The sequence below is a fragment of the Spermophilus citellus genome (assembly GCF_964194105.1).
Source record: "Spermophilus citellus genome assembly, chromosome: 9".
Lineage (NCBI taxonomy): Eukaryota > Metazoa > Chordata > Mammalia > Rodentia > Sciuridae > Spermophilus > Spermophilus citellus.
Window position 1 is genome coordinate 2795259 of NC_138191.1, and position 13934 is coordinate 2809192.

The 13934-nt window shown below is 38.0% G+C and overlaps 1 protein-coding gene across 7 annotated transcripts in view; it reads left to right on the plus strand.

Annotated features, from left to right (window-relative positions):
- Positions 1–13057, plus strand: part of GABPB2 (GA binding protein transcription factor subunit beta 2) — a 44986-nt gene extending 31929 nt beyond the window's left edge. For all 7 annotated transcript variants that reach the window (XM_081307033.1, XM_081307036.1, XM_081307034.1 and 4 more), the window contains 2 exons: positions 11171–11298; positions 11452–13057. In XM_081307033.1, coding sequence (XP_081163159.1) covers positions 11171–11298; positions 11452–11751 — 428 coding nt within the window. In that variant the 3' untranslated portion in view covers positions 11752–13057. The remainder of the gene's footprint in view (positions 1–11170; positions 11299–11451) is intronic.
- The last annotated feature ends 877 nt before the right edge of the window (positions 13058–13934 follow it).

The window sequence follows — 13934 nt, forward strand, 5'->3', positions numbered from 1 at the left end:
CATCGAGTAAAAGTAAAAACTGGGATTCTTTTTAAATTAGTCCAAAGTGGCATTTAGGAACTTAGTTGCAGGCTGCTGCGCTGACACCATGACAAACTAATCACAGAAGAGGAGAAAATTCTCTATTTAACTCCAGAACAAGAGAAGGATAAATCTCATTTCATAGACAAAGAGACGGGGCAGGAACATGAGCTGATTGAGAGCATGCCCCTCTTGGAATGGTTTGCTAACAACTATAAAAAATTTGGAGCTACATTGGAAATTGTCACAGATAAGTCACAAGAAGGATCCCAATTTGTGAAAGGATTTGGTGGAATTGGAGGTATCTTGCGGTACCGAGTAGATTTCCAGGGAATGGAATACCAAGGAGGAGACGATGAATTTTTTGACCTTGATGACTACTAGGTAGTCGACATGGGTCCGGCAAAATGTGCCTCACCCTCCAGCATCCAACCCAAGAGAGCCACATCTTGGGAGCAAATCTTTGCCTCTCACACATCAGACAGAGCACTAATCACTAGGGTATATAAAGAACTCAAAAAGCTAAACACCAAAAAAACAAATAACCCAATCAATAAATGGGCCAAGGACCTGAACAGACACTTCTCAGAAGATGATGTACAATCAATCAACAAATATATGAAAAAATGTTCATCATCACTAGCAATTAGAGAAACACAAATTAAAACCACTCTAAGATTTCATCTCACTCCAGTCAGAATGGCAGCTATTATGAATACAAACCACAATAAGTGTTGGCGAGGATGGGGGGGGTGGGAGGCACACTTATACACTGCTGGTGGGACTGCAAATTGGTGCATCCAATATGGAAAGCAGTATGAAGATTACTTGGAAAATTGGGAATGGAACCACCATTTGACCCAGCTGTCTTTCTCCTTGGTCTATACCCAAAGGACTTAAAAACAACATACTACAAGGACACAGACACATCAATGTTTATAGCAGCACAATTCACAATAGCTAAACTGTGGAACCAACCTAGATGCCCCTCAGTAGATGAATGGATAAAAATAATGTGGCATATATACACAATGGAATATTACTCAGCAATAAAAGAGAATAAAATCATGGCATTTGCAGGCAAATGGATGGAGTTGGAGGGTATAATGCTAAGTGATGTTAGCCAATCCTAAAAAACCAAATGCCGAATGTCTTCTCTGATATAAGGAGGCTGATTCATAGTGGGATAGGGAGCAGGAGCATGGGAGGAACAGATGAACTCTAGATAGGGCAGAGGGGTTGGAGGGGAAGGGAGGGGCCATGGGGTAATTAATGATGGTGGAATGTGATGATCATTATTATTCAAAGTACAGGTATGAAGACACAAATTGTTGTAAGTATACTATGTATACAACCAGAGATATGAAAAATTGTGCTCTCTATATGTAATAAGAATTATGCATTCTGCTGTCATGTATAAATAAAAAATTTTAAAAAAAAGAAAATGGGGGATGGGGTTGTGTCTCAGTGGTAGAGCGCTTGTCTAGCATATGTGAGGCACTGGGTTCGATTCTCAACACTGCATATAAATAAATAAGGTAAAGGTTCATTGACAACTAAAAAAAAGTAAATTAAAAAAAACGTGAAAATGTTCAACCTGCTTCACTGATAACAAGAAATGCAAAGAAATATTGTACTGAGATCCCATGATAACACTAAACTATCAAGAGTATAGACAAACGGCACTCTTGTAAATCACTTGTAAGATTTTGCATTAACCTATCCTCTAAAGAGCAAATTAGCAGTATCTATCAGAATTAAAGATGCAAGCAGTACACAATGGTACATGCCTGTAATCCGGGCCACCTGTCTCAAACTGAAAAATTAAAAAGGGCTGGGGATGTAGCTCAGTGGTAAAGTATCCCTGGGTTCAATCCCCAGTTATGCCCCCCCCAAAAAAATGCATATACCTTTTGATTAAGCAGTTATTTTTCTATTAATTTATATTTAAATGCACAGAAATAACTTATATACTGTTATGCATTACAGCATTATTTGTAATTGTTAAACATTAAAAGGAGCCTAATAGGTGCATGCCTATAATCCCAGCCACTTAGGAGGCTGAGGCAAGAGGATTACAGGTTCAAGGCCAGCCCTAGCAATTTAGTGAGAGCCTATCTCAAAATAAAAGATCTTGGAATGTAGCTCAGTGGAAAAGTGCTTGCCTAGTATCCTTAAGGCCTTGGGTTCAGTCCAAAGTACCACATATACACACACGCATACACCACTGTCAAGTAATAAGTATAAGATTTAGGATAGTGTGTAGAGTGTGCTATTTTTGTATTTTCAAATGGGGAAATATATGTAAATTTAGACTTAGAATGCCTCTGGAAGGAAATTGCTTCCTAAGGGTGAAAAATAAATAATTAAAGTCAAAGAAATTGCTTCCTTCTGGGAAGGATTACTGGATAGCTGGGGATGGGTAGAAGTTTTTCAACATGTTTCTAGAACTTTTTTTTTTTTTAATTAAAAAAATATTTTTGGTACTGGGGGTTGAATCCAGGGGCCCTCAACTACAGAGTTACATCTGCAGCCTTTTTTATATTTATTTTTTTGAGATAAGATCTCACTCAGTTGCTAAGGCTAGCTTTGAATTTGCTATCCTCCTGCCTCACCCTCCCCAGTTACTGGGATTACTGTGTGCACCACTGTGTCTGGCTCTTTTGTTTTTTTAATTTTATTTTTTGGGGGTGCTGGGCATTGAACCCAGGGCCTCATGCAGCTCAGGCAAATGCTCTACCATACATCTGTACCCCTAGCCCCAAATTTTTTTTGAAATCTGAACACTGTGGCCTCCACCTGAAGTCCTAACTACTTAACAGGCTGAAGCAGAAAGATTGTGGTCAGTTTGAGGTCAGCGTAGGCAACATAGTGAGACCTCTGTCTCTTTAAAAACATTAAACAGCCATATTAAAAAATTACTTTTTCCCTGGGTTTGATACCCAGCAATGCAAAAAAAAAAAAAAAAAAAATCATTTTTGGCCAGGTGTGGTGATACATGCCTATAATCCCAACTACTCAGGAGGCTGAGATAGGAGTATTTCAAGTTTGAGGGTAGCCTAACCCTGTCTCAAAATAAAATAAAAAGGGCTGAGGATATTGCTCACTGGTAGAGCACTTGCCTAGCATGTGTGTGTGGCAATGGATTTGATTTCCAGCACTGAAAAAAATTTTCTTTGAAAGAAAAAGAAGCCAATCATTATAACTACATTTCTTAAAAATATTGGAAGTTGAAAAGCACAGCCCTGGGGCTGGGGATGTGGCTCAAGCGGTAGCGCGCTCGCCTGGCACGCGTGCGGCCCGGGTTCGATCCTCAGCACCACATACAAACAAAGATGTTGTGTCCGCCGAGAACTAAAAAATAAATATTAAAAATTCTCTCTCTCTCTCTCACTCTCTCTCCTCTCTCACTCTCTCTTTAAAAAAAAAAAAAAAGAAAAGCACAGCCTTGGTATAATTGCCTTTATTGTCACCAAAATTCTGACTTGGTCTAAATGATTTTTGGGATTTTAAAATTTTCAAATTATTTGAATTGTTGGATCTCTGTATTATAGGAAGATAGCAAAGGAATTAAACCTTTATAATTCAAATTTGGTATGTTCTTTTTTAAAAATTTTTTTTGCAGTACTGGGAACTGAACCTAGGGCCCCACACAATGCTATGCAAGCACTCTACTATAGAACTACACCCCTAGCCCCTTTTTAAATAACTTTTAAGACAAGGTCTAGCTAAGTTGCTGAGGCTGGCCTTGAACTTGAATTCTTCCTGCCTTAGCCTCCAGAGTAGCTGAGAGCCTTGTGCCTCGTGATATCATGAATTCTTATTTATACAATACTAGTATACTAGTGTTTTGTGAATGTAGTTATTAAGGTTTTTTTAAAAAACTCTATTTTTTTTTTTTTATATTGGTGCCTTACATATAGTTAGACAAAATAAAGTCAGGCATGTGGCACACATTTGTAATCTCAGCAATTTGAAAGGCTAAGACAGGAGGAGCACAAGTTTGAAGCCAGCCTCAGCAACTTAGCAAGACCCTCAGCAATATATTTATTTATTTAAAATTTTAAATTTGTAGATGGACACAGTAACTTTATTTTATTTATTTTTATGTGGTGCTGAGGATCAAACCCAGTGCCTCACAGGTACTAGACAAGCACTGTACTACTGAGCTATAACTGCAACCACTACCCACAGCAATTTAGATAGATCCTGTCTCAAAAAAATACAAAGGACTGCTGAGCATGTTGGCACACTCCAGTAATTCCAGTAACTTGGGATGCTGAGGGAGGCAGGAGGATTGCAAGTTCAAAACAGCCTTAGTGGGGTGGGGGGACTGGGGTTGTGGCTCAGGGGTAAGGTGCTCACCTAGCACGTGTGAGGCCCTGGGTTCTATCCTCAGCACCACATAAAAATAAATATATAAGTAAAGGTAATAAAACCAGCCTTAGCAGTTTAGCAAGGCTCTAAGCAACTTAGCAAGGCCCTGTTTCAAAATAATAAATAAAAAAAAAAAGGGCTGGGGATATGACTCAGTAGTTAAGTGCCCCTGAGTTCAATCAGGTATTAAAAAAAAAAAAAAAAAGCTAAATAAAGAAGGTTGGGGTTGTAACTTAGTGGTAAAGCACACGTGAGTTCAATGTCCAGTACCAAAAAAAAAAAAAAAAGGTGGTTTTTTTTTTTGGTATTAGTGATTGAGCCCATCAATTGAACCCATGTTGCTCACTAGTCACTGAGCGACATCACCAGCCCTTTTTATATTTTATTTTAAGATAGGGTCTTACTAAATTGTTTAGGTCCCTGCTAAGTTGCTGAGGCTGGCTATGAGGTTGTGATCCTCTTGCCTCAGCCCCCTAAATCGATGAGATAGGCATGTGCCAATGAACCTGGCCCCCAAAAAATTTATTTTGAGTTATAAAAGTTATTTAAAAATAACTTTTGGGGTTGGGGATGTGGCTCAAGCAGTAGCAAGCTCGCCTGGCATGTGTGCGGCCCAGGTTCAATCCTCAGCACCACATACAAACAAAGATGTTGTGTCAGCCGAAAACTAAAAAATAAATATTAAAAATTCTCTCTCTCTCTCTCTCTCTCTCTCTCTCTCTCTCTCTCTTTATAAAAATAAATAAATAAATAAAAATAACTTTTTATTTTGAAACCATCATAAGATTCATGTACCATTCTAAAAAATACTGTGGACAAATCTATATCCTCAATGAGTTTCTCTTCAATGGTATCAGTTTGCCTAACTATAGTATAATTTCACAAGAAAGTTGATATATATATATATATATATATATATATATATATATATATATATATTTTTTTTTTTTTTTAGAGAGAGTGAGAGAGGAGCGAGAGAGAGAGAATTTTTAACATTTATTTTTTTTTAGTTCTCGGCGGACACAACATCTTTGTTGGTATGTGGTGCTGAGGATTGAACCCAGGCCGGGCCGCACGGATGCCAGACGAGCGCGCTACCGCCTAAGCCACATTCCCAGCCCCAAGTTGATATATTTTTTTAAAATTATTTTTTAGTTGTAGATGGACATAATACCTTTATTTTATTTACTTTTATATGGTGCCGAGGATTGAACCCAGGGCCTCGCACGTGCTAGGCGAGGACTTTACCACTGAGCCATAACCCCAGCTCCAAGAAAGTTGATATTGTTATAATTCACTAACCTTTCCAGTTTTACATGCATTCTTGTATATGTATGTGCACTTAGTTCTGTGTGATTTTAATATATGTGTAGATTTTAATATATGTGTAGATTTGTACAAGAGCCACCAGAGTGAAGGTACAGTACAGTTCCATCACTGGATCCCTCTGATACCCTTATATCCACAGCCACCTCCCTTCCCATTCTGTTCTAACCCTTAGCAACCACTAACTAATCTGTTCTCTCTCTATGATTTTTTGTCTTTTCAATAACCCGATGTGGTGGTAACAGCTATAATCCTAGGGATTCGGGAGGCCAAGGCAGGAGAATGGCAAGTTCAAGGCCAGCCTCAGCAACTTAATGAGACCCTCAGTCTCAAAATAAAAAGGGTTGGTATATAACTCAGTGGTGAAATACTCCTGGACTCAATACCCAGTACCAAAAAAAAAAAAAAAAAAAAATTATAGGGCTTGGGATATAGCTCATAGCTCATATAACCCAGTAGTAAGGTGCTTGTCTAGCATGTATGAGGCCCTGGGTTTGATCCCTAGCACCACCAAAAAAAAAAAAAAAAAGTTATATAAATTGACTTGGGGATGCAGCTCAGTGATAGAGTATTTGCCCAGCATATGTGATGCAAGGCCCTGAATTTAATCACTAGTCACACACACACACACACACACACACACACACAAAAACATTTTAAGTAAATAGAATCATGTAGTAGGTAACCTTTTGAGATTGCCTTTTTACTCCCAGTATAATTAATTTTTTTAAGATCCAACCATGTTGTTTATATCAATAGTTTATTCCTTTTTATTGCTGAGTACAATAAATATCATGGTACATCCATACTGTGCTATGGTATACCCATGCTATTATATTGTGGTACATCCATATTATTACCTGTTGAGGATACTTGAAAATACTTTTCAGTTTTCAGCTATCAAAGAATAATGCTTTTATGCGTAATCATGTACAGATTTTTTTTTCCCTTGGTACTAGGTATTTATCCCAGAGGCAATTTACCATTGATGAGCCCTTATTATTTTTTTATTTTGAGCCAGGGGCTCACTGAATAGCCTGCTAAATTGTTGAGGTTGATGTTGAAGTTGTGATTCTTTGTCTCAGCGTCTGGAGCAGCTGGGATTACAAGCATGATGCCATCAAGCCCAATTCTCATACGAGTTCTTTTTTTTTTTTTTTTTTTTTAATAAAAAATGCTATTTATATTGTATGATTTATCATTAGATAAAATAAATCAAGCATTAAGATAATAAACAGGGCTGGGGATGTGGCTCAAGCGGTAGCGCGTTCACCTGGCATGCGTGCGACCCGGGTTCGATCCTCAGCACCACATACCAACAAAGATGTTGTGTCCGCCGATGATTAAAAAATAAATATTAAAAAATCTCTCTCTCTCTCCTCTCTCACTCTCTCTTTAAAAAAAAAAAAAAGATAATAAACATATTTTCCTCTAAGATATTTATTTTTTATTTATAATGATTGAATATTCCCTTAATTTATTTTGCAAATACAGTATAAAAAAGATTTGAACTATAAATAATATCATATTATAATTGCTTTGAATCCCAAATGTGAAACATAAGTAGTTCTATATTTTAAGTAAGCAGGGTTACATATGTTATTTTAAAAAGTACATTTGTCTTTCATAGGATTCACCCACATTTTAAAACTTTTGCATAGAATAAAATGTAGTAGAATTTCAATGGTTAAGTTTTATACTTCTAGTTGAACATTTAAAGGATAATTTCCAATTATCATTAGAGACTGACATCAATAAACTTTTTTTTTCTGTAATCTTTTTTTTTTATTGGTTGTTCACAACATTACAAAGCTCTTGACATATCATATTTCATACATTAGATTGAAGTGGGTTATGAACCCCCAATTTTACCCCAAATGCAGATTGCAGAATCACGTCGGTTACACATCCACAATTTTACATAATGCCCTATTAGTAATTATTGTATTCTGCTACCTTTCCTATCCCCTACTATCCCTCCTCCCCTCCCCTCCCATCTTCTCTCTCTACCCCATCTACTGTAATTCATTTCTCTCCTTGTTTATTTTCCCATTCCCCTCACAACCTCTTATATGTAATTTTGTATAGCAATGAGGGTCTCCCTTCATTTCCATGCAATTTCCCTTTTCTCTCCCTTTCCCTCCCATCTCATATCTCTGTTTAATGTTAATCTTTTCTTCCTGCTCTTCCTCCCTGCTCTGTTCATAGTTGCTCTCATTATATCAAAGAAGACATTTGGTATTTGTTTTTTAGGGATTGGCTAGCTTCACTAAGCATAATCTACTCTAGTGCCATCCATTTTCCTGCAAATTCTATGATTTTGTCATTTTTTATTGCTGCATAGTACTCCATTGTGTATAGATGCCACATTTTTTTTATCCATTCATCTATTGAAGGGCATCTGGGTTGGTTCCACAGTCTAGCTATTGTGAATTGTGCTGCTATGAACATCGATGTGGCAGTATCCCTGTAGCATGCTCTTTTAAGGTCTTCAGGGAATAGTCCGAGAAGGGCAATAGCAGGGTCAAATGGTGGTTCCATTCCCAGCTTTCCCAGGAATCTCCAAACTGCTTTCCAAATTGGCCGCACCAATTTGCAGTCCCACCAGCAATGTACAAGTGTACCCTTTTCCCCACATCCTCGCTAGCACTTGATGTTGTTTGACTTCATAGTGGCTGCCAATCTTACTGGAGTGAGATGGTATCTTAGGGTGGTTTTGATTTGCATTTCTCTGACTGCTAGAGATGGTGAGCATTTTTTCATGTACTTGTTGATTGATTGTATATCCTCCTCTGAGAAGTGTCTGTTCAGGTCCTTGGCCCATTTGTTGATTGGGTTATTTGTTATCTTATTGTCTAATTTTTTGAGTTCTTTGTATACTCTGGATATTAGGGCTCTAGCTGAAGTGTGAGGAGTAAAAATTTGTTCCCAGGATGTAGGCTCCCTATTTACCTCTCTTATTGTTTCTCTTGCTGAGAAAAAACTTTTTAGTTTAAGTAAGTCCCATTTGTTGATTCTTGTTATTAACTCTTGTGCTATGGGTGTCCTATTAAGGAATTTGGAGCCCGACCCCACAATATGTAGATCGGAGCCACCTTTTTCTTCTATCAGACGCAGAGTCTCTGATTTGATATCAAGCTCCTTGATCCATTTTGAGTTAACTTTTGTGCATGGCGAGAGAAAGGGATTCAGTTTCATTTTGTTGCATATGGATTTCCAGTTTTCCCAACACCATTTGTTGAAGATGCTATCCTTCCTCCATTGCATGCTTTTAGCCCCTTTATCAAATATAAGATAGTTGTAACTTTGTGGATTAGTCTCTGTGTCCTCTATTCTATACCATTGGTCCACCCGCCTGTTTTGGTACCAGTACCATGCTGTTTTTGTCACTATTGCTCTGTAATAAAGTTTGAAATCTGGTATCGCTATACCGCCTGATTCACACTTCCTGCTTAGAATTGCTTTTGCTATTCTGGGTCTTTTATTTTTCCATATGAATTTCATGATTGCTTTATCTATTTCTACAAGAAATGCCGTTGGGATTTTGATTGGCATTGCATTAAACCTATAGAGAACTTTTGGTAATGTCGCCATTTTGATGATGTTAGTTCTGCCTATCCATGAACAGGGTATATTTTTCCATCTTCTAAGATCTTCTTCTACTTCTCTCTTTCGGGTTCTGTAGTTTTCATTGTATAAATCTTTCACCTCTTTTGTTAGATTGATTCCCAAGTATTTTATTTTTTTTGAGGATATTGTGAATGGAGTGTTTTTCCTCATTTCCGTTTCAGAAGTTTTGTCGCTGATATACAGAAATGCCTTTGATTTATGCGTGTTGATTTTATATCCTGCCACTTTGCTGAATTCATTTATTAGTTCTAGTAGTTTCTTTGTAGACCCTTTTGGGTCTTCTAGGTATAGAATCATGTCATCTGCAAATAGTGATAATTTAAGTTCTTCTTTTCCAATTTTTATGCCTTTAATTTCTTTTGTCTAATTGCTCTGGCCAGTGTTTCGAGAACTATATTGAATAGAAGTGGTGATAGAGGGCATCCCTGTCTTGTTCCAGATCATACGAGTTCTTATAAGACATAAATTCTCAAATTGGGGGAGTAAATGCCCAAGAGTGTAATTGTTGGGTCATATGGTAAGTACATACTTAGTTTTGTAAGAAACTGCTGGTTATTTTCTAGGTGTGACATTTACATCCCTACTAGCAATTTATGAACAATCTAGTTCCCTACATTCTCTAGTATTTGGTATTATCGCATTTTTAATTTTAGCCATTCTTATAGGTATGTAAAGCATTGTATGTTTTATGCATGTCAACTTTTCTCTCACTTATCTATGGGAAGAGAAATAACTATTTTAGGTATAATGGTGAATTGCTTTCATTAGAAGTTTCTGGTAGAGCACTCACCTAGCACGTGCGAGGCCCTGGGTTCGATCCTCAGCACCACATAAAAATAAAGATATTGTGTTCAACTACAACTAAAAAATAAATATTTTTTTAAAAAAGAAGTTTCTCAATAATTGTATACAAGGATTTCTGACTTTTTTTTTTTTTAATTTTTAATGGTTCTGGAGACTGAACCCAGGGTCTCATGCATACTGAGTGTATGTTTTATCCCTGAGCTATACCACCAGCATCCTGGCCTTCTTTAACAGATTATTCCCACAGAAATCATAAACTGGATGGTCATAGCTACTAAACTAGAGTCAAATATCTTTTTTTTTTTCCTACCAAAGATTTAACCCCAGGGTGTTCAACCACTGAGCACTTTTCCAGCCCTTTTTTATATTTTATTTAGAGACTAGGTCTCACTTAGATGCCTAGGGACTCACTGAGTTGCTGAGCTGGCTTTGAACTTGCGATCCTCTTGCCTCAGCCTCCTGAGCTGCTGGGATTACAGGCCTGTGCCACTGCACCCTGCTGGAGTCAAATCTCTTTATGTAAGAGCCTCAAACCTGGGATTTACCTGTGTGGTTTCTGGGCTTAAAAATCTATACCTTCCTGAACCTTGCTTATTCCTTCCTTAATCCTGTTTCTCTCTGCAGGGCCATGCCTTATCTTTTGATTCTAAATCTAAAGAGATATGAAAAACAATATGTCAAAGAATGTATTTCACTTTATTTTCTAGTTAAAAGGAAGCAAAACCTGCCGGGTGTGGTGGCACACACCTATAATCCCAGTGGCTCTCAGGAGGCAGAGGCAGGAGCCTGATTGCAGGTTCAAAGACAGCCTCAACAACTTAGTGAAGCTGTAAGCAACCTAGTGAGACCCTTTCTCAAAATAAAAAATAAAAAGGGCTGGGATGTGACTCAGTGGTTGAACACCTCTGAGTTCAATATTCAATAAAAAAAAAAATTGGTATAAAAAAGCAAGCAAAGCCTCTTTGTTTTACTGTGTATTCATCCCCTCCAATTGGTGTTCTTTGGCTTATAGTTCTAACTGTACCTGCTGGTCAGGTTGCAGAAGAGACTGTAATTGAAGAGGAAGAAGAAGTAGAGAAGTTGCCACTGGCAAAGAAACCAAGGATAGAAGAGATGGCAAACAGTGTGGAGGAAGGCGAGGTAATGTGATTTTTAGCCATGATGGAGAGAAGAAAAAGGAAAGAATCAGAAGGTGTAATATTGAAACCTGAATCCTTCTTCATCTTTTTGTCTACTTTCTGGTAATCTGTGATCTGGAATTCTTACCTGGTGGTGATATGGTTTACTTTACAGGAAGGCAGAGAAAGAGAGTTACTACAGCAGCAACTCCAGGAGGCCAATCGGAGAGCCCAGGAATATCGACACCAGCTCCTAAAGAAAGAGCAGGAGGCAGAACAGTACCGCCTCAAACTGGAGGCTATGGCCCGGCAGCAGCCCAATGGAGTTGAGTTCACCATGGTGGAAGAGGTAGCTGAGGTAGATGCCGTAGTAGTCACAGAGGGGGAGGTGGAAGAAAGAGAAACACAAGTGTCTAGGTCAGGGGGGACCACAGAGCCTCATACTGGAGTTTCCATGGAAACTGTTTCATCTTAACATAAGGGCCACAATTTGCCCTCTGTTCACCTTTTAAGAAGAAAATACAGAGCACAAACATTGTATTAAAATTAAGGATGTCCTTAACAAGAAAACTATAGCAGGGTACAATGCTTGGACCCAGTAAAACTGTATGCAACTGGAAAATTCGAAGCTGTATTTAGGGAATGCTTCTCCTGGGGAGCCAAGAGAGAATAAGGACCAAGTTTCTCAGCTCACATTGTTGCTTTAAGCATACAGGTAAAGGTGATAGATGTTGTGCGTTGATTTTTTTTTAATAACTGACTTTTCAGATAATACTCCTAGTACATATACACCAAAAGCCTTTAGTAATTATACCATCAAGTGACCTGAAAATTTGCCTTAAATTTATAAAACTAATTAGGAAGGAATTTAGAAGCAAGCTTTGGGGAAGAGGAAAGGAATATATTCCACTTCCAAAGGAGCAGGCACTCCCATCTATCCTGAGTTAATATCACTAGAAAAAAATTTTTTTAATTGCTTGATAAATTTGTGTCCATAACTCAGATGCCAGTATAAGAAATTGAAACTGCTGGGGATATAGATGTAGCTCAGTGGTAGAATAGGTCCCTAGCATGCCCCAAGTCCTGGATTCATCCCCACCACCACAAAGAAAGGATGAGAAAAAAAGAATGAAACTGAAATTGAATTTTTAAAAACTGGAAAGGAAACTTGTATGTGTAGAAGTTTACATAATACCTGAATTCCCCAGTCTGTATTTTGAGTGCTGGTAGGTGGCCTAAAAGAGGCTGGCAGGGTTATGGAACTCTTGTCTTGGGATACTAACTTTGCACTGGCTGGATTTTATAAAATTTCAATCAGGAGGGCAATCTGTTGTCCATACAACTTGCTTCCAAACATTATTTATGTAATATCAGGCTCAGACTCTTTAATTTTATAAAACTTTGTTGAATTTGTGTCACTTAGGGCACATTTGCTTTTCTGTGGAGCTTATGTCCTCTTAAGTGCAAAACAAAGGAGGGTGGCAAAGAGCAATACTGATGATGTATAGTTTGTTTCCATTTGATTTAGGATGAGTCAACTGCTCTGTTTTTGTAAGCCTGAACCTGCTACAGAGCTTTGTGCCTTACAGGTGTTCAGTGTATGCTGACAAGGGAATAACTATCAGTGCCATAAATTACGGAACCAAAGATTCTGGCTTGTTTACTTTCCTCCCTTTTCTCCCACTATGCCTGCTCCCACTGCTCAGAGACTTTGGAAAGTGTTTCATTGCTGGGTTTTCTTTGTGTGTCATCATGAAGTTTTTTTTTTTCAAAAGAAAAAGGATGGTGTGGTGGCGCATGCCTGTAATCCCAGCGGTTTGGGAGGCTGAGACAGGAGAATCACAAGTTCAAAGCCAGCCTCAGCAACTGCAAGGCACTAAGCAACTCAGTGAGACCCTGTCTCTAATAAAATACAAAATAGGGCTGGGGATGTGGCTCAGTGGCTAAGTGCCCCTGAGTTCAATCCCCAGTATTAAAAAAAAAAAAAAAAAAGAGAGAGTGTATGGATGGAGAGAGAGAAAGGGAGGGAGGAAGAAAGAGGGAGGGAGAGGTTGTGGAGAGGTTACATTGCAGAGGTTATTGCCTTTGAAATTGGGCTCTCATTATTCTAGACTTGCTTGCTTTATTGTAAATTAGAAGAAGAAACCAGAGGGAGATGTGCCAAGTAAACATTTGAATGACTGTTTAGAATATGGTTTTCTCAATTAGTGGTCATGGGAAAAACATGCATTTTTAATTTGGAAAAAAACTTGACAGTTAACATGGTTCTGTTTACCTTGATTAGTAAAGTAAATTGCTACAGGGTTCTGAAGATGCAGAATCATTTTGAGCTCAAAATAGACTGAAAATATAATTCCCCAAACTAAATTTAAAAAACAGAATTGGCTATTAGATATTTATGAGCAAAATACCAGTTCTGAAATTAACCTTGGCTATTGGCCATTAGCTAGGTTTTCTCCATGTATCTTTGTACCTAGCACTTCCCAGATGATCACAGATTATTCTCGGCTATTGGGGATGACAGGGATTTGAAGTGGAGAAGCCTAGGTAAAGTTAAGGATGAAATTTTAGTATCTACTGTCATATCATCCTTGTCCTGTTTGCATGTTTTTCTTTTTTTTCTGAGTCCTTTTGGGAACCAGGTGCTAACAATAAACT